The 22422-nt window shown below is 36.0% G+C and overlaps 1 protein-coding gene across 1 annotated transcript in view; it reads right to left on the reverse strand.

Annotated features, from left to right (window-relative positions):
• MTHFS (methenyltetrahydrofolate synthetase) overlaps positions 1-20526 on the reverse strand; it is a 103537-nt gene extending 83011 nt beyond the window's left edge. Inside the window, exons 1-2 of the mRNA XM_051981148.1 lie at positions 15778-20526; positions 8217-8478 (exon numbers count right to left, since the gene is read on the reverse strand). Coding sequence (XP_051837108.1) covers positions 8217-8478; positions 15778-15897 — 382 coding nt within the window. The 5' untranslated portion in view covers positions 15898-20526. The remainder of the gene's footprint in view (positions 1-8216; positions 8479-15777) is intronic.
• Positions 20527-22422: the final 1896 nt, after the last annotated feature.

A 22422-nucleotide genomic window follows, 5' to 3' on the forward strand; every position in this document is an offset into this window, starting at 1 on the left:
TCTTCACTTGGTACAACCAAGTCTAAAAGACAATCCAGATTCTTCGATTGTATTTGAATTTTTCTACATCAAAGGCTGCACTATATAAATGAACTGTTGGCTGAGACTAAATACTTTTGTGAAGCAGAAATTTCATTTTAATGAGAGCTCATTGTAACATGAAACTCATTTAATCTTGTAAGTAATCTTGTTAGCATTTCTATTAGTCTAAGTTCTAGAAAAGATAGGAAGAAGAAAAGATCAAATTAAAATGAGCTCCTACTACTACTTTTAAATCAAATGTGATTTTAAGTTGGTTATCTACCTTATTTTCAGATTATTTATCAATTTAAATTCCCATGCTATCTTTATATACCTTATCACAAATACTTAACAATGACTTGGACTTTTAATTCATTTCTAAGTTTCACAATACAATAGAACCAGTCTCCTATATAAAGATTTAAAATTTCAAAGAGCCATACACAAATAAAAGATACCTTTTGATAGATGTAGTAATTAATGAAACTGCAAAAAATTCCATCTCTTACAGGGTTGGGGGATGATTAAAGATAATGTGACAATTGTTCAAACAAGCCGTGAATAGAAATTATAAGGGGTTAGATCTAAACAAAGAAGGAGCAGCATGGCATAGTGGATAATGAACTTCAAGTAAGGAAGACTTGAGTTCCAATTCTTTTTCTAACATACTAGACTGCCTTCCTGAGCAAGTTATTTAACTTTTTATTATCCTAAACAATTCTCTAAGATTATAAATTGAAATCTGCTTTGGTAGAAGGAATCTCTTCATTGAAAAGTTCCCTGTACTAATGAAATCAAATCTCCACTCCTACCTCATCCTGTATCTATATGTACATGTTGAATAACAAATCCATATTTTAGAAGCTTTTCCCTGAGGATAAGGGAAACAATGAGCCATAAATCAAAAGGTCTTTTTACTTTTAAAGAATGGTGATATCTGAAAGATCTGAAAATGCTAAGCCTGAAGCTGACAGGAGGATCCAGAGAAGATACAATTTTGAAGCAGAAATAACTAAGAATCAGGTCTATGGCAAAGTCAGAAAAAACGATCTTTCAAAAAGGTAGCATTGCATTTGGCTACATAACAGGGCCAGGACAAAAGTCAAGTTAAAAAGTAAAGTGTATGCAATAGAAAGATTGTGGTTATCCTGGACCATTCTCATGTTTTTATTAATTGCTAAGACTATACTCTGTGTTGTTGTTTTCATTTATTTCCTTAAGTAATAGTAAAGAATTTCCAAAAGCCTAATCTCTGCCATTACTACAGAAAAAGAAATGGAGGAGATATTCATATACATATAGAGAGAGAAAGAGGTCAGCAGAAGCTGGGATATCCTGGTGGTTAGGTTTGGATTGGTGAAAGCAGTAGAACAGGGAACTTTGGGGAACTGATCTGTAAAAACAGAATATAATAGAAAAGGCAAAGGAAAATCACTGCTGGGGCTGGACTTCAGCAGGGTTACAGGAGCCAAATCTGACGTCCCCTCTTCCAAACTCTCCTGACACTCTTGAGAGAGCACCACCCTTCCAAGCACCCAAGCCTCATCCCAACGTCATTCTTCTCCCCTCACCTCCACAGTTGATCTGCAGCCTTACTCTTGGGGTTGGTCCGCCACAATGCCACAAGCCTGGTTCTGACTCTCACTAGCTCTCAAATAAACTGTAACAAAAGTTTTCTAACTGGTCTCCCTGCCTCAACTCCCTTAGGGGATTTTTCTAAGACATATGTCACATTCCTGCTCCCTAAGTGTCAATGGATCCCTGTTACCTCTAGGAGAAAAGACAAACTCCTGGTTCTCCATCACCTGACCTCTTTCTACCTTTCCAGCCTCATCTCTGTGCCTTTACATTGGCCATAATCCATACCAGGTATGCTCTCTCTCCCTGCCTCTACTTTCAGTTCCCCAGGTTTCCTTCAAGACTTAGCTCAAATACCACCTTCTGGAAAGACCTTTTCTGGACCCCCGAGCTTCTAGTAACTTCCCCTCTAAGATTACCTTCCATTTAAATCAGACATATGTTGTAACTATCCAGATATTTACATGATGGCTTCCTTATTAGAATATAAGCTCCCAGAAGGCAGACACCGTTTTTGTCTTTCATTGTATCTCTAGCACTTGGCATAGTACCTGGCACATAGTGCATAATAAATGCTTGTTGCATAAGAAATTCAAGACTTCCAACTGAGAGAAGGGAATTTTTCAATTAACATATATTAAAGAATCTATTTTTTTTTCCTTAAGGACCCAGGATTTAACCTTCTGACACTACAAGAATTTCATTGTTTTCCTAGACCACATAAAATAGGAAGACACCTGCACACCATGAATGCATATTTTAGTCTGATCACACAGAAGACAATCTGGAGCTCTAATCAAGCTGTCTCAAAGACTTGATAGCTAGAGCTGTGCTATGGAAAAATTAACATCCTATCACACTCCAAGCTGTTACTGCAAATGAAAACCCAGAATACAAAGAAGAATAATAGGAAAAATAGCAATAGGGAACAGTGAATTCTCAAGTAGGAAACCCCCTCACCCCTCCTTGCTGATTAGCACCTTTTCTCATTAGTAAAAGAGAAGGAAAGGCCAGACAAGCTTTCACTTTAGACTTGCTTTTAATTTTAACCTAAAACCAGGTCATTGGTTATTGGTCCTCTTCAAAAACAAAGGACAAACAACAACTCCCACTCTTTAGTCCACTTGAACAAATATTTTAAATCTGTTTTCAAGTGGATTTACTGTTTTAAGTTCACTAAAAATAAGCATATTCAAGTGGGAGAATGTGACATAACAGAATGAGTTAGGAGATGTGGCTTTTGCTCTGTCAGCTCTATTTCACTATGGGACCATGAATTTGGCCAGTATAGGCCTGTTATTACTTCCATAAATTGGATTGGACTAGATCAGTGGTTCCCAAAGAGAGTGCTATGGCACACCCTTGCAAACAAGCTTCTAGGTATGTCACAAAACTCCTTCCCACGTCCCAGATTTCCATAATTAAGCACTGGCTCTGGAATCAGTGGATCTGGGTTCAAATTGCACCACATATGATCAATGTGACCTTGAATAAGGCATGTAATTTCCCTGGACCCCAGTTCCCTCTAAAGGGAGTAGGCTGGATTTGCTACCTTCTCTTCCCACTTAACATTTGACCAAAGCAGTCCTCACCATCCATCCAGTTGCAAAGTTTGTGTTCTTTGCTGTGAATGATGAGGAAGTAAAGAAAACAGAGACTGAAGGGGAAGAGGAGAGAAAGGAAAATCCCAGTTCCTTGACAGCCATTCTTTGTTGCCAACTTAAATGTCCACTCAGCCTCAATTCCTAATGGTGAAGAATACTGTGTAGTGAGCAAAAAAAGTTTTGAAAACCCCTGGACTAAATGAGTTCTAAAATCCCTTTGGGCTCTAAACTTCTATCACATTGTGGGTCTTTTTTTTTTTAATTGGGGTGGAAAAAAAACCATATACAACTAACACAAAGTTCCCCAGCGACTTCTAAGATTACTGTCAGAATTCAATTAATTGCTGATAGCCTTCAAATTTTCTTAGCAACTACCAAACAGCCAAATGAATCAGGTCTACCAATTTATACAAAAAGTCAGATAAACACAAATCCCCCAGTGGGCAATTCTGTTTGCTTTAGAAGCCATTTGCACTATTAATAGAGAGGGCATCAACACAATGGCTGGGAGAAGCAGCTTGCTCAGTCAGCACTAACTGGGGTGAGCAGCGCAGCTAGGGCATCTCGGCTGCATTACACAGCTGGCATGGCAGCACCTAAGAGTTGTATTACCCAAGATATTTAAGGAAGAGGAAGGTGGTTACTGGTTGCTGGTAGGTTTAATTACCCAGACCACTTTTTGTGCTGCTATTGACGTGTTTTCAGTTTGAGGGCAAGACCCAAAGACCACGTAGCTAAATAGTTGCTTGCTACAAACTTCTCCAATTCCAAAATCAAGAGAAAAATTAAGCACCAGATATAATATAATTAAAGATGAATGCACAAATTAAAAATCATACAAGGTAAAAACTCAGTGATTTAATTCCAGAAACCTTTAATATAGAGAGCTGTCATTCAACAAGCCTACACCCACATGTCTGTCACGGTAATCATAATTAAGCCCAGAGGCTTACTATTCAGGGAGTTAGTTGTAGAGATGCCCCACAGCAGTAACTGGGGGCTGGGGGGAGGGGGTGAAAAGGGGGGGGGAAGAAATCCCCCAACTTCCATAAAAAGTGGTAGACACTAATTCTGTTCAGTTACAAAAAGCAGAGATGGGAGGACAGGAAGAATTGGGCAAGTCAGAAAAATATGCTGAGAAATAAATCTGATGGTATTTCCAAGGGTTCATCCATCTTGCCCCTCAGCTGCACTGGACACTATTAACCACACTCTTTGCAGGAAGCTTTTTCTTCTCTGATTTTTGTTTTGTTTTGTTTTTGTTTTATTCTGTCCTAATTCTCCTCCATCTGTCTAACCACCCCTTTTCAAGGCTCCTTTGCTGGCTTTTTATCCATTCCTCAAGACTCTTCTCTGGACCAACTTTTACTTCGACACTATCTTTGGGTGATATCATCACCTCTCCTAGTTATCTCTTATAGATGACCCACAGATTGCAGTCTCTTTCCTGAGATTGTCCTATATAAACAATTGCTTACTGGACATCCACAATGGACATCGCAGAGAAATCTCATATCGCACATGTTCCAAACAACAGCTCCACCATTCCTCCATTTTCCTGGGTTTACAACCTCCATGTTGTTCTCAGCTCCTCATTTCCCTCCATTCCCAACATTCAACCAGTTGCCAAATTTGGCCATTTCTATCTTCATAATATCTCTGACATCTGACTCCTGTTCTTTACTTATATAGCTCCACCTTATTACCTCTCACCAAGACTATAGCAATGGCCTCCTTTCCTCGAGTCTCTCAACATTTCTAATCCATCCTAAATACATCTATGATAGTAATTTCTTTCACTAAGTAAACTACAATGACTCCTCCTTCCCTCTAATATAAAATACCAACTCTTTCTGTTTGGCTTTTAAGCTTTTCACCACCTGGTTCCAACCTATCTTTCCAGGTGTACTATGTATTATTTTCTTTCCTTACTCCCTAGGTATGTGAAGGAGAAGATAACAAAGACATGAAAAAAATCTTGGACCATGTTATTACAAACAAAAAAGCAATCAAGAAAAAGAAAATCAATAACTAGTGACCTATATGCCTAGTTTCCCAACTGCATAAATTTTTTTTTTTTTTTTTTTTTATAATAAATTTTATTTTATTTAATAATAATTTCGCATTGACAGAATCCATGCCAGGATAATTTCTACACGACATTATCCCTTGCAATCACTTATGTTTCGTTTTTTCCCCCTCCCTCCCTCCTCCCCCCCCCAGGATGGCAAGCAGTCCTATATATGCTAAACATGTTGCAGTATATCCTAGATACAATACATATTTGCAGAACCAAACAGTTCTCTTGTTGCACAGGGAGAATTGGATTCAGAAGGTAAAAATAACTCGGGAAGAAAATCAAAAATGCAAATAGTTCACATTCATTTCCCAGTATTCCTTCTTTGGGTGTAGCTGTTTCTGTCCATCATTTCTCCAATGAAACTCAGTTAAGTCTCTTTGTCAGGGAAATCCACTTCCATCAGAATACATCCTCATACAATATCGTTGTCGAAGTGTATAATGATCTCCTGGTTCTGCTCATCTCACTTAGCATCAGTCCATGTAGGTCTCTCCAAGCCTCTCTGTATTCATCCTGCTGGTCATTCCTTACAGAGCAATAATATTCCATAACATTCATATACCACAATTTACCCAGCCATTCTCCAATTGATGGGCATCCATTCATTTTCCAGTTTCTAGCCACTACAAACAGGGCTGCTACAAACATTTTGGCACATACAGGTCCCCTTCCCTTTTTTAGTATCTCTTTGGGGTATAAGCCCAATAGAAACACTGTTGGATCAAAGGGTATGCACAGTTTGATAACTTTTTGGGCATAATTCCAGATCGCTCTCCAGAATGGCTGGATTCGTTCACAACTCCACCAACAATCCAACTGCATAAATTTTTAATGAAAATAATCTGTATCAAGGGCATCCTTAATGAGGGCATTAAAAAAGAGGAAAAAATCTATGCTAGATGAATATTTAAAGAAGAATTTTTTTTTTTTTTTTTTTTTTTTTAGTACTGATTAAGAAATTGTACAAATACCTAGGGAGTGTGTTTCTTCTCCAGTTATACTTGTAGGGGAATCAATCACTGGAAATTCCTCCTCTGATATTTTCCTTTATTCATAAATTTAAATTCTTTCTGAAGGTTAATTATATTTAGAATAAAATACTGTGGTACAATAGGGACCAGCCAGAGTGAAGGAACTCCCTAGTAGCAAAAATAGACCAACAAAAGAAAAAGTACCTAAAAATAATGAGTTTTGGAATATAGGAGTAAGTAATGATAACAGTCCCAAATAGCAAAGTAGTTAATAAAGATGAATAGTTTTCAAAAGAAGAAATACAAATTCTCAATAGTCATCTAGAATGTTCAAAATCACAGAGAAAAGCAAATTAAAACAATACCAGGGTGTCAATTCTCATACTTATCAAATTGTCAAAGAAGAAGAAATTCAGTGTTGAAGCCAAGCACACACTAATCCATTACTGATTAGTAGCTATGAATTGGTTTAACCATTCTGGTAAATTAACTTGTAATTATGAAAGAAAAGTTACCAAGCTCTTCACACTATTTCTAACCAAAGATCCCATAACCGCAGAGTGTATAATGCCAACCAGAAAAGATCTCTATGCATAATTTTTAAGGCTCCCCCAAAAGCCTGTGCCCAGTACAATAGAAAGAGTCAAATCGCAGCTCTGCTTTTTTCGGCCTTCATCAGGAGGATGCCCTACCCTCTCCAGGCTAGCTCAGTTCCTTATCTGTAAAAGGGAAGATGTTAGATCTCAATGATCCCTAAATGCTCTTCAGTTCTAAACCTGTTATACTAGTAGTGAGAAATGTCTGAACACACTGAGGTCATAAGGGAGTATTCGTGGATTCTAATAATAAATAAGTACAGAGAACACAGAGAAAAATGCTTCAGAAGACACGCATGAAGTGACACAAAGTAAAGAAAGCAGAGGCGAAAGAACAATATATAAAATCAATTGTTATTTGTTGTTGAGTCATTTCTGATGTGTCTCACTCTTTGTGACCTCATTTGGAGGTTTCGTGACAAAAATACTGGAGGGGTTTGCCATTTTCTTCTCTAGCTCATTTTACAAATGAGGAAACTGAGGAATGCAGGGTGAAGTGACTTGTCCAGGATCACAAAGCTAGTAAATTATCAAAGATTAGATTTGAACTCAGGAAGATAAGACTTCCTCATGCCAAGCCCAGTGCTCTATACACAGTCCCAAAAGACAATGAAAACCAGACCTAATAAAATTGATAATGCCAGTGCCAAATTACTGAAGTTAAAGCACACCTCCTTCCTTTCTGCTAACAACCAATAAATAAACTCTAAAAGTACAAAGTAGCATATACTATCAGACATAAGTGCTAAACTGGGTAGTTTTGTTTTTGGGGGGTTTTTTTCCTCATAATCTAAATAATTCTCCCAGGAATGTTTACTTAACCACTTGGGAGAAACGTTTTTCCTAAAGGGGAAGAGATAATTTTTTTAGGAAGCCCATGTAGTGTCAATGCAAAAATGAATCCTTTTTTTTCTCTTAAAAATAATGATAAATAGTAAAATGGCCTATTTTTTCTAAAGCATTGAAAGCAGAGTAATGATGAAGAAAGGAGAAATCAAGAAGCATTATGGAACAACAAGGCAAGTACAAATACATAAACTAAACAGTAGATAAAAATAACACTTGGCACACTAAGTAATTTATTTAACCAGAATACTTGACATTTCCACATCTATTGCTATCATAAGTACTTTACTCAAAAATCAGTAATCAAAAGATGAATGGTGATTTTGTTAATCTTGTGGTCTGGGATGTTCTACTCTGCAGTGAGAGCTAATATCAATATGTCAGAACCTAAGTGGCTAAAACTGCTTGAAACCCAGAAAGATTTTTTGCTTAGTTTACATTATGAGGGTGAATTGCTACACTTGTGTCACATGCATGATAAGGTAAAATCCAATTAGGAAGCAAAGATTTCTCTACTCACCTGTGGACAAAGCCTCCTCCCGTACTTCATCATCACCAGGCTGATGAATGTTCCAGGAAGTTTTGGGAAGTGAAAAAATTTCTTCAGCTGAAAATAACTTGACCATATCCATGTGATTACTCTTGAATTTGTATCGAGGGATAAAACATGTTTTGCCTTGTTTAAAAATATCCTTGATAATTTCTTCTGTCTCAATTTCATCCTGCATGCTTAGAAAGATTGAAATTCTCTGAGACTCTTGATATTTACTGTGAGCAATCACCTAAGAAGGAAAAGATTATAATTATATTTAAGAAGCTACTGAAACAATGATAAACATTACTTTAAAATCTTTCTATTTTCTCTTTCACTTCCAATTCTTCACCAATAAAGGCATTATTTTATGAAAGGAAAAGCACTGGAGTATCACATGCAACAAAACACTCATAGCAGTGCTTTTTTGTGGTAGCAAGAAATTGGAAAGCAGGTACCCAGTGGAGAAAGTCTAAACAAATTGTGTAATAATAACATAATGGATTATTTTGGTATAAGAAATGATGAATATGAAGAATTCAGAGAACATGGAAAAACTTATATGAATTGATGCAGAGTAAAGTAAGAAAAACCAAGATAATATACACAATAGCTAAACCAATGAATGAATAAAATACCATTTCATTTGCATGATTATAGTGACTATAAGGAAATGCTCCTCAGCCCTTTCACTAAGAAGTAAAATGCTGCATATTCTATAAGAGATGGTCCATACATTGGTTGATTTTGCAGAATTTTTTTTTCTTAAAAACGAAGGTCCAAAGAGGCTGCTAGGTGACCCAGTGGATAGAGTATTGGCCCTGGAATCAGGATGATCCAAGCTCAAATAAGGCCTCAGAAACTTGACACTTAGTAGCCATGTGCCCCTGGACAAGTCACTTAATTCCACTACCTTGCCAAAAAAAAAAAAAAGGTCCATTAGATGGATATAATGGATTGAAGGGAAGGACATATCGAAAATGATTACATTATAAAAGCAAAACATTAATAAAACTCTATAAAAGAAAAAAAAGTTAGCCTGATAAAATGAATAGTTGGGGAGTCAAAAACCAAAGTTTTAATTCCTAACATTCACTACTACCTATGTGATCTCAGACAAGGAACTGCCCCAGACCAGTTTCTTCATCTGTAAAATAAGAGGTTAGACTAAATGGTATCTAAAGTCATATCTAAGGTCACCACCAGATTTCAGTTTATAATGCTGTCATTTTAAATCACTGTTCTTTCATAAGGAGTAGTTTGTTGTGGAATAGTCTGCTTTGATCAGAGTTTTTTTTTGTTTTGTTTTGTTTTTAATAACTTTTTATTGATAGAACCCATGCCAGGGTAATTTTTTACAACATTATCCCTTGTACTCACTTCTGTTCCAATTTTTCCCCTCCCTCCCTCCACCCCATCCCCCAGATGGCAAGCAGTCCTATACATGTTAATAAGTTACAGTATATCCTAGATACAATATATGTGTGCAGAACTGAACAGTTCTCTTGTTGCACAGGAAGAATTGGATTCAGAAGGTATAAATAACCCAGGAAGAAAAACAAAAATGCAAGCAGTTTATATTCATTTCCCAGTAGTCTTTCTTTGGGTGTAGCTGCTTCTGTCCATCCTTTGATCAGAATTCTAAGAAATGGTTATTTGAATTCAAAGTTCTGAGACAGTTGCTATTCTTTTTTATTTTGGATGAAAAAATGTGAAAAGCTATAATAATCTAGAAAGACAACAATATCAGAACTTTTCTCTGATTATGGGATAAAGATAATTTATCTGACTATAGATAGAAGATGAGAATTCCATTATTAACCATAAGTTAAAGTGGGATAATTTCTACAAAGGACTCAGAATCTGAATTCTAAGAGTAAGAGAAGAGAGATGAAAGACCAGATTTAAGAACTAAATCAGCTAACCTCAACGTTTAAAGTGATGGACATTATACTTACTGTCGAGAAATAAATACAATGGAGTAGAGGAACAGCTTAGAAATAAAAAATTGGAGAAGTCACTAAGCAGATTGACTATATTAGTTCTAGTATGAGGTGTTAGTAAAACACAGTATAGATCAACTCGTCTTAGGAGTGACACATCTGTTCAATAAAGAAGCTGTTCTCATCAAGGAACTTTTAGGGACATTTCCTAGGAAAGAAAGAAAACACCTAAGTTGAGAGTTCCAGTAGTGTTACCTTGAGCTCATACACGATAACTATGTGCCCACTTAGGTTTTCTGACAGTGTGAGCCTTCCTTAAGTTTTCTGCAAATGTGTGCCTATTTTCACCCATAGATATTGAGTTGGCATCTTTATGTGTAGATTAAAAGTATTATTCCCACATTTGATTTTATATTGAACACATGTTATTATTTCTTTCATTAAAAAGTAATATTTTTCTTTTAAAAGTAATTATTTCTTTCATTTTATTAAGTAAAGGCTTATGTTTTAGATCTAAAAGTGTCACTACTGTCAATCTTTGGTTTTGTGAAAAGTGAAGTACATTAGTAGAGGCTCAAGAACTGAAGTGAGATATGATGGAATCTATTCCTCCACATTCCCTGAATCCAAAAGAGCTGATGGCCTTCTTTGACATGCCTTCTTTGAAAAGTATGACACCTTTTAATGTGGGTGACCCAAATACATTATGATCCTACTCGGGGAAAAAAAAAAAAGGCATCTAGATAAGGAGCCAAAGCTCTTGGACCTCATTCCTGGCTATGTTAATTCCTACATTTCCTACATGCTATACATTCAGCACCTAACAGACTCTCAGGAATTTTTTCTATAATATCCTCTAAAAAGGGGGAGGGGGAAGCTGAAAGGTCCATTACCTTCTGTTTGAAGTGTTGAATATGAAATATGAGATGGACATAATGGAAAGAATGCTGGATCTGAAGTCAAAGGACTTCAAATCACACTTATTTCACCTACTACCTAAGTCACCTTGAACAAAACACTTAATCTGTTTCCCCATCTGCAAAATCTGAGCATTGTACCATTTGATTGTTAAGGTCCCTTACAATTCTTCTATGATTTTATGACTTCAAGAGACAGCTCATTCCACTTTGGGGAAGTTTTATAGATAATAATTTCTTCTCTGCTTAACTTACAGGATCATTGTGAGGGAAATAAAATAAGGCAGGATATGTAAAAACAGTTTGCTGCATGTAAATGCTACAGGCCATTATTATTGTTTCTACTTCATAAATTCTGCAGAAGCTGTGTTTTTATGGTAACAGAACTGTAAAGAAGATATTGAGAAATATCTTCCACACAGAAATCAAATTTCATGGTTACTACATGCCATGCTCAACACATCCAGCATCCATGATTTCGATATTGTGAGTCATCCTTTCACACATGCAAATTATAAAATTGTGACATTTAGGCGATCTTCCTGAGTTGTGCAAAATTCATCATCCTATAAGTCAAGCAAATGAAAGATTTTTCTGAACTGGACAAAGGGCTCAGAGTGTTTCCTTGGGATTTTTTTAGCTTAGTAGGCACTACCTAAGCTTGTGCTTTGCAAGCATAGCCTTCAAGAACTCTGAGTCATCTCCAGGGCACAATAAAGCCTGGAGGAACACTTCCATGGAGGAACTATAGAGTATTACACACTAAAATCACTTCTAGTGAAAATAATTACTTATAGTCAATCTATATTTGGTTCTGTATATATTATTTAAAAAAAAAAAACACATCTCATATTACATAAATTTCCCAAAGGACATCTTGAACATGGCAGTTTTATTTTCTGTGTTGCTGACAATATACATATCTTAATGTAAAAGTTTTAAACTGATAGAATAAAGTGAAGTTTTTAGTCCTACTGGGGAAAATTCCAAAATATTATAAGATTCTCTCCAGGTAAATCATGTTTAAAAAGAAAAACAGTTAACATTTACTTAGTCATCCTACTCTCATGTCCTAGGTAGTGAACTTGAGAGGCAAGTTTTATATCATTATTATCATTTTATAATTCAGTAAATTTGCATTTATTAAATGCCTACTATATGCCAGGCACTGTGCTAAGCACTGGAGATACAAAAAAAGGCAGACATGAATTCCTGCTCTCAAAAAGAAATTTAATGGGAGAGATAACACACAAACTGTGTACAGACATGCTAAAGAAATAAATTGGAAATAATAAAGAGAGATGACACCAGAATTAAGAGGGAAAGACTTTTGCAGAAGGTAGAATTTTGGCTGACATTTGAAGGAAACTAGGAAGTAGAGATAAGAAGAGAGAAAATTCAAGCATGGTGATCAGCAAGCAAAAATTCAATATCAGGAGACAATATCTTGTTCAAGGAAGAGCAAAAAGATGGCTACTATTTCTGTAACAGAGTAGGAGGAGAACATAAAGTGTAAGAAGAGTACCATAAGCATCAATGGAGATATATTATGTAGATAAAAGAGTCTCAATTCATATGAGCACTACAAAATAGTAAGGGAATAATAATAATATATAATATGGCATGACTAAGTGAAGTCTGAGGAAGAAAATTGTTAATAATTAGAGAAATCATGAACAGTTTCAAGAAAGTGGTGGCATTTGTAATGGGTTTAAAATAATGAATATTAATTCAAGAAGTAAAGTGCTAGTGGAAGGAATGATAAGCTAACAAAAAGTAATACTAGAAGCTATATCTGAAATTTATTTTAAAAAAAAAGTATGATAGAGGATAAATGTATGAAGAGGAAAAAAAATTTAATAATTGACTTTGTAATTGAGATTCACAGAAAAGAGGTTAGGGAAAAATCCACCTTCATCTGGGCTAGACACAAAAATTGAATAATTTCTAATCAAAGTTAACTAAACAAATTTATTATATTGTAAGAAAAGGAAAGAAATTTGCTAAAATAAATAAATGAATATTGACTCAGAAGTCTGAGATACAATGAACCAAATTAAAAGTCCAGAGAAGAAGGAATAGAGGGAGAAAGGAAGAGGAAAAAAAGAATGAAGGGAGGGAAGAAAGAAACAATCTTTTATTAAATATGTACAATATGCCATTTACTATGCTAAAGTGTTTCACAAATATTACTTCATTTGATCTTCACGTGTACCCTAGGTAATAATAGTACTTATCCCCTTTTTATAACTGAGGAAGTTGAATCAAACAGCAGTCCAGGATAACACAGCTAAATATCTGAAGCTGAATTTTATCTCGGGTCTTCCTCACTCCAGGCCCAATGTTCTATCTATTGCATGATCTAATTGCCTAGGATATGTACTTGACATGTCAAACCTAATTATCACAACTAACTCCTTTTGATTCATATGGGGACAAATAACACAGAAAATACCTAGGATATTATTACTAGGTATTATGAATCCTTTTGAAAAAATTGAAGACTCTTTAACCAAAAAAAAAAAAAAAAAAAAAAAAAGGTATTCCATTAAGTTGTTTACTGAAGTAAGGCCTTCAGAAGAGAGGCTAATTAGAAGAGTGATCAGCTAATTAAGAAGATGGTTCTTGAGAATAAGATTAGAATTTCTGGCTATGGCTTAAAATATGGTAATGATAATTCTTGTCCAGAAGAATATACTTAATGAGATAAGAAATATATTTTCCTATCATCTTGTAAAAATGATTATGAACCACAGGGCACCATTCTTCTGAATTATAGAATGGCTGCAATATGAATTCATGAAGGCATCACTCACTACAAGGAAATGTACATCCTTGAAGTATTAAAATATTATTGCAGTATATCTTTAGGGGGAGCACTAATGTAAAAACTCCCTCCACTAATTTAAATCAGCATATTAATGGTATTTATAACTTTAGAGAAGTCTAACTTTGGAATCAGGAAAGTCTAGATTTAAAATAGTCTGAACACAACAAAGATCTGAAGCTGAGTAAAACATTTAACTTTTCAGTGCTCCAGCCAACTCTTTAAAAGTACACCAGTGTATTAACCTCTCATTTACATATAATTCTAAGTTTATAAGGTATTTTCTGTGCACATCTGTAAAGAGAGAGAGTATAAACAATCTCATTTTATAAATGAGGAAATCAGGCTAATATAGGTACAGTGATTCAAAGTCATACAATTAATAAACCTTTAAGTCAGAACCTAAGTCCTTGGATATGTTGTTTGTTGTTCACTTATATCTGACTCTTAGTGACTCCATTTGAAATTTTCTTGATAAAGACTAGTTTGCCATTTCCTTCTCCAGAATATATAACTAGGTCCTAACTCTACTGATTCCAAATCCAGTAATCAGTCCATTTCGTTTAGTATATACTTCTATCCTTTCTATACCCAGGAAAATCCAATCCTTCAAAGCACAGATCAAATTTCACTCACTCATGAAAGCATTCCTAATCACCCCAGAGGAAAGTGATCTTTCCTCTGAATCCTTTTAACATTCACTGCCCATGTCATTCAAACATCAAGGATTTTTATTTCAGTGCCACAGGAATTACCTCACACGCTCTATAACTTAGTCATGAAGAGTTGCCTAATCACAGAACTACAGACTTTTAGTTTTGAGGGCCTTTGACATCATTTAATCCTCCTCCTTCATTTTGCCAATGAGGCTAAGATAGGTGCAGCAGTGACTTGCCCATGTAACACATCTGATATCAGAGGTTAGATTTCAATCCAATTCTTCCTGCCTCCAAATCCAGCATACTATTATCCTGCCGTTTTGATGACTTAAAACATGCAGCCTTGTTCTATGTCTTCATTCTTTTTCCAAAAATGGCCCGTTTTTAAAATGGATACTTTGTGCAGAACCATGACACAAAGTAATTTTAATCGTATAATTTGACGGCATCATTTCATTCATTTAAACAAATGTTTATTAAGATCCTGAGTTGAGGGAGAGTGAACAGTACACCCCAGAAACAGTGCTAGACAGAAAAGGTAAAAATCTCTACTCAGGGAGTTTTATAGCCTGGTAGGCAAGAACCATTGAAGGTAAAATCATATATTTGCATTCTCAGCACCCAGCAGTGCCTGGCAGAGGTCTTCCGTTAATTGACGTGCAGAACTGCTGAACATTTATACTGCGCTATTAGTACAGAAACTATCTGAACGGTCCTATCACTGCCGCTCCACCCACTCTACAACTCGCGGCTTCAACTTCAAAAGTGATTTGGGGACTTTTCCATTTTTAACCTCTTCTTGGTGTGGGGCTCTGTGCCAGATCGTTTTAAGAAATAGACTGAAGTATGAGTTGTAACTGTTGCATTTGGGGAAAGAGGAATGACAGAGGAAAGAATCCTTGAAGCCGGCGCCAGAGCTCGTGGATAGACTCCGGCTTTCCTCCCCACGGCCTCAGTTTCACTTTGGTCGGTTTCCTTATCTGTACGGTGACTGGGGGAATCAAAGAGCCCTTCCAATGTCTGGGGAAGGATACACGCAGAAAAGCGGAAGCGCGCACGTTAAACGCGAAAGGGGAGGGGGTAGTGTCGCGTCCCTGAAGGCGTAATTACGTGCGCCCGCCCGCGCCTGAGCGGCGTCCAAAGTCGAGTCAGGCAAGGTGGTTATACCCGCTTAACCCCGCGCTCTGGCTTTACCCCGCGCACCTTCTCTGTCAGCAGACGGGACTGACGGAGCCGTTCCTCGGCGCTGAGCGCCCGCAGCCGCTGCTTCATCTCGGCCCGCATGTTGCGCTTAAATCCACTTAAAGCCGCCGCAGCCGCCATGTTGGAGTGCGGACCGGGCCCGCCCCGCCGAGCCAGCCAACCTGACACGGGGAGAGGGAGACCTGAACCTGACCTCGGAAACGACCTCCCCCCAGCAGGCCCCGCCCCCCCTCGTGCGCCTCGGGAAACCTGGGGGATACTTAATGTAATAGCCGGTGCTAGGCTGAGGAGTCCCAGGTTTAGACGAGCTCAGCTGGAAGGGTGAAGTGGATGCACTGAGCTTGGGATTCAGAGCTGGCAGGGACCTTCGCAGTCCAAGCGATTACGGGACTTGCCCAAGTCCACGCAGGACTGGGATTCGGGTCTAGTATTCTTATCACCACACTAGTTCTTTAAGTTGTAAGAATCAAGGCTCCTATGAGCCTAGGTGAATACTGCAGAGGAGGATGTACTTCCCTAATGAATAGTCCGGGTTAAAATGTTATTTGGAAATTAACTAGCCTATCCTCCCACATGTTTTTGTCTTCCCTCTCATTTTAGAGATGGGAATAAAAACTTATTTGGGCAAGATCAGAATGTTCCTTTTTCTAGAATCGTTAGATATAGTGAGAAAGTCGGTAAATAGGAAAGTATTGCACTGGGTGTTGAGGTAAGCACGATGGAAGCACAGCCACTTAACTATGTGAACTTGGATTAATCACTTTATTTCTCTTTTCCTCCTGTAAAAGGGGAGGCCACTTACCTCTCATTGCTTCTCAAGGTTTGTTTGTCGTTAGAATCAAGTGTAATGGCATCTATTTATGTAGAATTGTAAAGGCACTTTTAACGTTATATTTAATTTGGGGGGTTCTACAAAGTGCTTTTTCCACAACAATCCTATGAGGTAGCATGATCTTATAGTATAGTATGAGTTTGTATAACCTTATAGATGAGAAGATTAATTCAACAAGCCTTTAAGTGCCTTCCATGTACCAGACTCCATGCTGAATGTTAGAGATAAACAAAAGTAAAATAGTGAAGGTAAACAACCAGTACCCAATTAGGTCAATATAAAATATATGTAATAAGCCATTCTCCAATTGATAAAATAGTCGAAGGATATGAACAGACAAATTTTCAGATGAAGAAATTAGTCATTTTTAGTCATAATAAAAATGCTTTAAATCACTATTGATTAGAGAAATGCAAATTAAAGATAACACTGAGGTACCACTTTATATCTTTCAGATTGGCTAAAATGACAGGAAAAAGTAATGATAAATGTTGGAGGGTTTATGGGAAAATTGGGACACTAATACATGGGTGGAGTTGTAAACCCATCCAATTATTCCGGAGAACAATGTGGGACTATGCCCAAAGTGTCATAAAACTATGCATACTTCTGATCCAACAGTGTCTCTACTGAGTCTTTATCCCAAAGAGATCATAAAAAGAGAAAGGGACCCACATGTGTAAAAAATGTTGTGACATCCCTTTTTGTAGTGGCAAGGAACTGGAAACTGAGTGGATGCTCATCAGTTGGAGAATGGCTAAATAAGTTATGGTATAGGAATACTTTGAAATATTATTCTTCTATAAGAATTGATTAGGAGGATGATTTCAGAAAGACCTGGAGAGACTTACATGAACTGATGCTGAGTGAAGTGAGTAGAGTCAAGAATATATTGTTCATAGCAACAGCAAGATTATGTGATGATCAGTTCTGCTATATATGGCTCTTTTCAACAGTGAAGAGATGCAGGCCAGTTCCAATAAATTTGTAATGGAGAGAGCCATCTGAATCCAGAAAGAGGGCTATGGGGACTGAATAGGGGCCATAACACAGTATTTTCACCTTTTTTGTTGTTGTTTACTTTTTTCCCCCCTTTTTGATCTGATTTTTCTTGTGCAGCATGATAAATGTGGAAATGTTTAAAAGAATTATACATGTTTAACTTAAATTATTTGCTGTCTAGAGGAGGAAAGTAGAAAGAAGGGAGAAAATTTTGGAACACAAGGTTTTGCAAGGGTGAATGCTGAAAACTACCTTTGCATGTATTTTGAAAATAAAACGCTATTAAACAAAATATATGTAATTGGGGATGGGGAGAAAGAAGTAATAACTGAGTTAATCAACAAATGCTGCTTAGTAAATAGCACCAGAGCTGACCCTTGGAAGAAGGTAGGTTTGGAAAAACCTATACAAAAATCACCAAGATAGGAGATGGAATATAAGTATTACTAGAATGTAATTAAACTGTGATGCGATTTAAATTCATAGGAATTTTTATTGGACAGCCATATAGAGACTTGAGGGAGGACCAGGTAGGAAGTTATTAATCAAGATGAAAAGCACTGTGTGCTGGAATTATAGAAGTGCTATAAGAAGAAAGAGTAGAAAGATTGATTGGTAACTGTTTATTTGTGAAAGTTGGAGGTGAGACCAATAAGGAAGTTGGAAATATAGTTCAGGTTGGGAGGAGAGGGGAATGAATTTCATTTTGGACATGTTGATATTGAGATGAATGAGATATCCAGATGGAGCTATCCAGTAGATAATTGGTGCTATGGGACTGAATATAACAATTGTAAGTGACATAAAGATCTAGATAGATCAGTTTGACAGACATCTGCATAGAGATAATAGTTGAACCCAAAAATGAGAGGCCAAGAAGCCCTGGGATCCACACAAAAACTCAAAAAAATTTAAGAAACCCATTGGGAGGAGGGCCAGCTAGGTGATGGAGTGCCTAGAAAGCTATATGGGGGCATAATCAGCAACAGAGCTGGGGCTAAATTCTAGCTGCTTTTGACCTCAGTAATGAACAAGAATAATAATAATGGACATAGGACTAATAAGACTTTGACTTTGTCCCTTGTAACAAAGGCTTTTTAAAATAGTAAAATGAAACAATACATCAACCATATATGACAAGTTTATAAAATATTTCTTATCCTTAGACACACATACACTTTTTCAGAAATAATTTTCTGATCCTTTCCCTGGGTCCCAAATTGAGCATTATAATTAGGCAACATTGAGTTTTGTATTATTCTTTATTGTACTTTATCATGATCGTGCATATGGTTCTATTTATTTTACTGTGTATAATTTTAAATCTTCCTGTTTTTTCCTGAATTCTCATATTTGTTATATCTAAGGTAAATAACTTCCTTTATATTCTGTAATTTTCTGTTATGGTCATGATAGCATGTTGTAGTAAAAATAGTTGACCTTAGAGACAGTAAAACCTAATTATGTCTTATTTCTGACATATACTAGCTGTGTGGCCTTTTATAAGGCCCTTCATTTCTCATTGTAATAGAGTGTCAGATATTCAACTGGGAGTTGAATAAAGACTGAACTGAATGAAAACGGAATTGGGAAATGTTTAACAAATATTGTGACCATATTGGTACAACTTACTTTCAGGGCCTAAGAACAATCATGCTATGGAGACATATGTCTTCTGTTCACAGTTCACCACCCAGTGTCTTACATTTAAACAAATTGGCCACCATTCACTCTTAATCACAATCATAAAATATTTACTAGTAGAAGACAAAATAGTAATAATCATACCATGATATTTAGGCCACATTATTCCACCAATACAGAACTTACAAAATATAACCTATAAATCTATAAACTTGAATCACATTTTCCCACCGATACAGAAATGTCTTTGGGAAACAGTAGGCACAAACTTAGAGAAAGCAGAAACCATAGCAACTAGCAACTCCGGATGGTAGGCTTTTTATGTCTTTAGTCTTGGGAACAATCTGAACTTTGCTTTACCTGTAAGATAATGGAAACATTCCACCACTGGGCCTCTACTTTCCTATTCGATAAAAATTGTTTCACTACCACTTTCTGGCCACTGAAACAGTGATAAGCTCTTTTTGGTGTCCCTTCTCTAAAACTAAGGTAGTACTAGAGAACTTTACATCAAAGGATTTTATTTTCTCCAGCTTCAAGCAGATCTTTTCTCCAGTCAGTTCAGCTCCCAGTTTCAACTGCAGAACCTTGCCATGTCAGGTTGGCTTGACATAGCAATTTCTGACGGCTTTGCTTTTCCTAGCTTCTGATGTCTCAGCTTTAATTTTAAATTTTCTGGCATATTTGTCTCTCCTGTCTCAAATCAGTGCCTATTCATGTGTTATGACCTATTTCTATATTAGTTTGAAAAACTGAAAATCTAAATTTGTCATACAATCCATGGTCCCCAAACAGTTCTTTGATTCAGAATTTCCCAGCAATAAATTCCCAAGTTCTAAAAACAGTTATATGTAAGTTAACTGCTGGGAAATAATGACTCTGGAAGTCTGCTTTCACTGGGATTTTCTCAAAACTGTGGCTCCAGGTACTAAAGAGCTGGGTTTTTCTTTCCAGATCCTCTCCAAACAGTTTATATTTCTCCACAAGCTGCTTCTTTCTTTCTCACATATGTCCTTTATCTGCCCCTTTAAATAAATAAAATGTCCATATGAGAAAGGGGTATTACATTACAGTTGGATAATCAATGGAATGGTCAAGAATCATCACAAGGTTTCAAGATGTCATAGTTCTAGCAACATAATGAAGAATGACCTGGAATCTATATTATATGAAGAAGTTAAAAGAATTATTTATATTTAACCTAAAGAAGAAAAGAAAAATGAATTGTGATCACATCTTGTTTTTATATATATCTCCAATACCTAGCTATTTGCTCATAGTAGACAATAAGAATTTTTAAAAATTGAATTCAAATGTGATAGTTATATTCAAATATTGTAATAACATATAGACAGTTATAAAGTATATTTTAAGATTTACAGAGTATTTTGTACATATCTTAGTTGATGTCCATAAAACTCTGTGCAGTTATTCTTAGTTCTTGAAGAGGACCATGATATCTGGAAGGTAATATTATGACATATAAGTGAATTGGATTTAAATGAGGGAAGGTTAGCAAAGTCCTCAGCCTCACCTTCTATTCCAGAGACATTTAGGTTCAATAGCAAGATACCTCGTTTTACAAATGAGAAAATGAGGTTATGAACAGTTCATGGTCATATAGGTAATGAGTTAAATATTAAAGGCAGACTTTGTTGGACCTATTTCTTCTTGACTCCTTAGTTTAGCACTCAGTATACCCTATAATTTGAGAATGAGAAAATAGACTTCATCTGTATTGTTCCAGATGTTGGACTAATGAATTGAAGCTTCAAGGAAGTATATTTCAGCTCTATATAAAAAAAATTTTTTTTCCTAATTCTTAAAACTATCTGACAATGGAACAAGCTGCTTCTCAAAAATATTAAATTCCCATCACTGGACATTCAAAAAAAGAAGCTAAATGATTATGTAAGAAATTTGTAGGAGGGACTATTTTATTGGATGGATATTTTTTGTATTAGATAACCCCTAAAAGGGCTTTTAACTCCATTACTCAATTCTCTTCTAAAAAGAGAAACTAATCTCTAAGTCCCATCAAAATTGAATTGAGTATCAGGACCGGTCTCACTAAATTCAAGGTGACTCATCACCACAAGGTTGATCACTAGGAGAAATTTAGAAAACTGTCTACCAAAGTGAATAGGGTTTGCATTGTACTCTTAATATTAATGACTTGTTGAAGTATTTATGTACAAATCCAGAGTAGCTGGAGTGAAAAGAAAAGCTTCCTAATTTAAATTAAAAATTTGTTAAGGACCTACTAAGTTTAAGGTATACTCAGTGAAACAAGAGAAAAAGCAAAACTTCCACGTCTTCAAGAGGCTTTAGTTCTACCGGAAGGACAGGCACACAAGCAAGTAAAAAGTATATGCAAAACAATATAAAGTAATTTTAAGAGGAGGGGCAAGCAGCTTGGTGGGACAATGGATGGGATGCCTGTCATGGAGTTAAGAAGACTAATCTTCCTGAGTTCAAATATGGTCTCAAGCATTTATTAAGTATGTGATCTTGGATAAGTTACTTAACCTTGTTTGCCTCCGTTTTCTTGTAAAATGAGTTGGAAAAGGAAATGGCAAACTACTCCTATGTCTCTGACAAAAAAATATATATATATATATATATATATATGGGGTCATGAAGAGTGAGACATGACTGAAACAATTTTAACAATTGAGAGAATCAGGAGCCTAAGTATGTTTTAAAGAAAATTAGGGACTCTTAAGAGATAGGTTTGAGGAGGGAGTGAATTCCTTTAAACTAAATGGACTTCATCAATTGGTCTGAACTGAATATTTTAAATCTAGAGTGAGATTTCTGTCTGCTTCAGCCTAAAAATACACTAATCAGAGTTAACCTGATGGTTATTTTAACATTATCTTAAGCTTCTAACCAAAATGAAAACTTGAAGCTAGGACCAAGTACTTGTTCATATAGAGAAGCATATAGCAAGTGCTCAATAAAATTAATTTATTGTATAAAGTATATTCAAGTATTATAGTAAGTGAACAATCAAATTAATTCAATGTATCAATTATTTAAGTGCTAGTTTAAACTTCACATAATTATACTTAAATTAGGGTATTGTACTAGATAGATGATGAGAATATAAAATACATATAAAATGTTATTACATCTGAGAGATCATAAATGTTTCATGGTAACAT

The sequence above is a fragment of the Antechinus flavipes genome, chromosome 2 (genome assembly GCF_016432865.1).
Source record: "Antechinus flavipes isolate AdamAnt ecotype Samford, QLD, Australia chromosome 2, AdamAnt_v2, whole genome shotgun sequence".
NCBI lineage: Eukaryota > Metazoa > Chordata > Mammalia > Dasyuromorphia > Dasyuridae > Antechinus > Antechinus flavipes.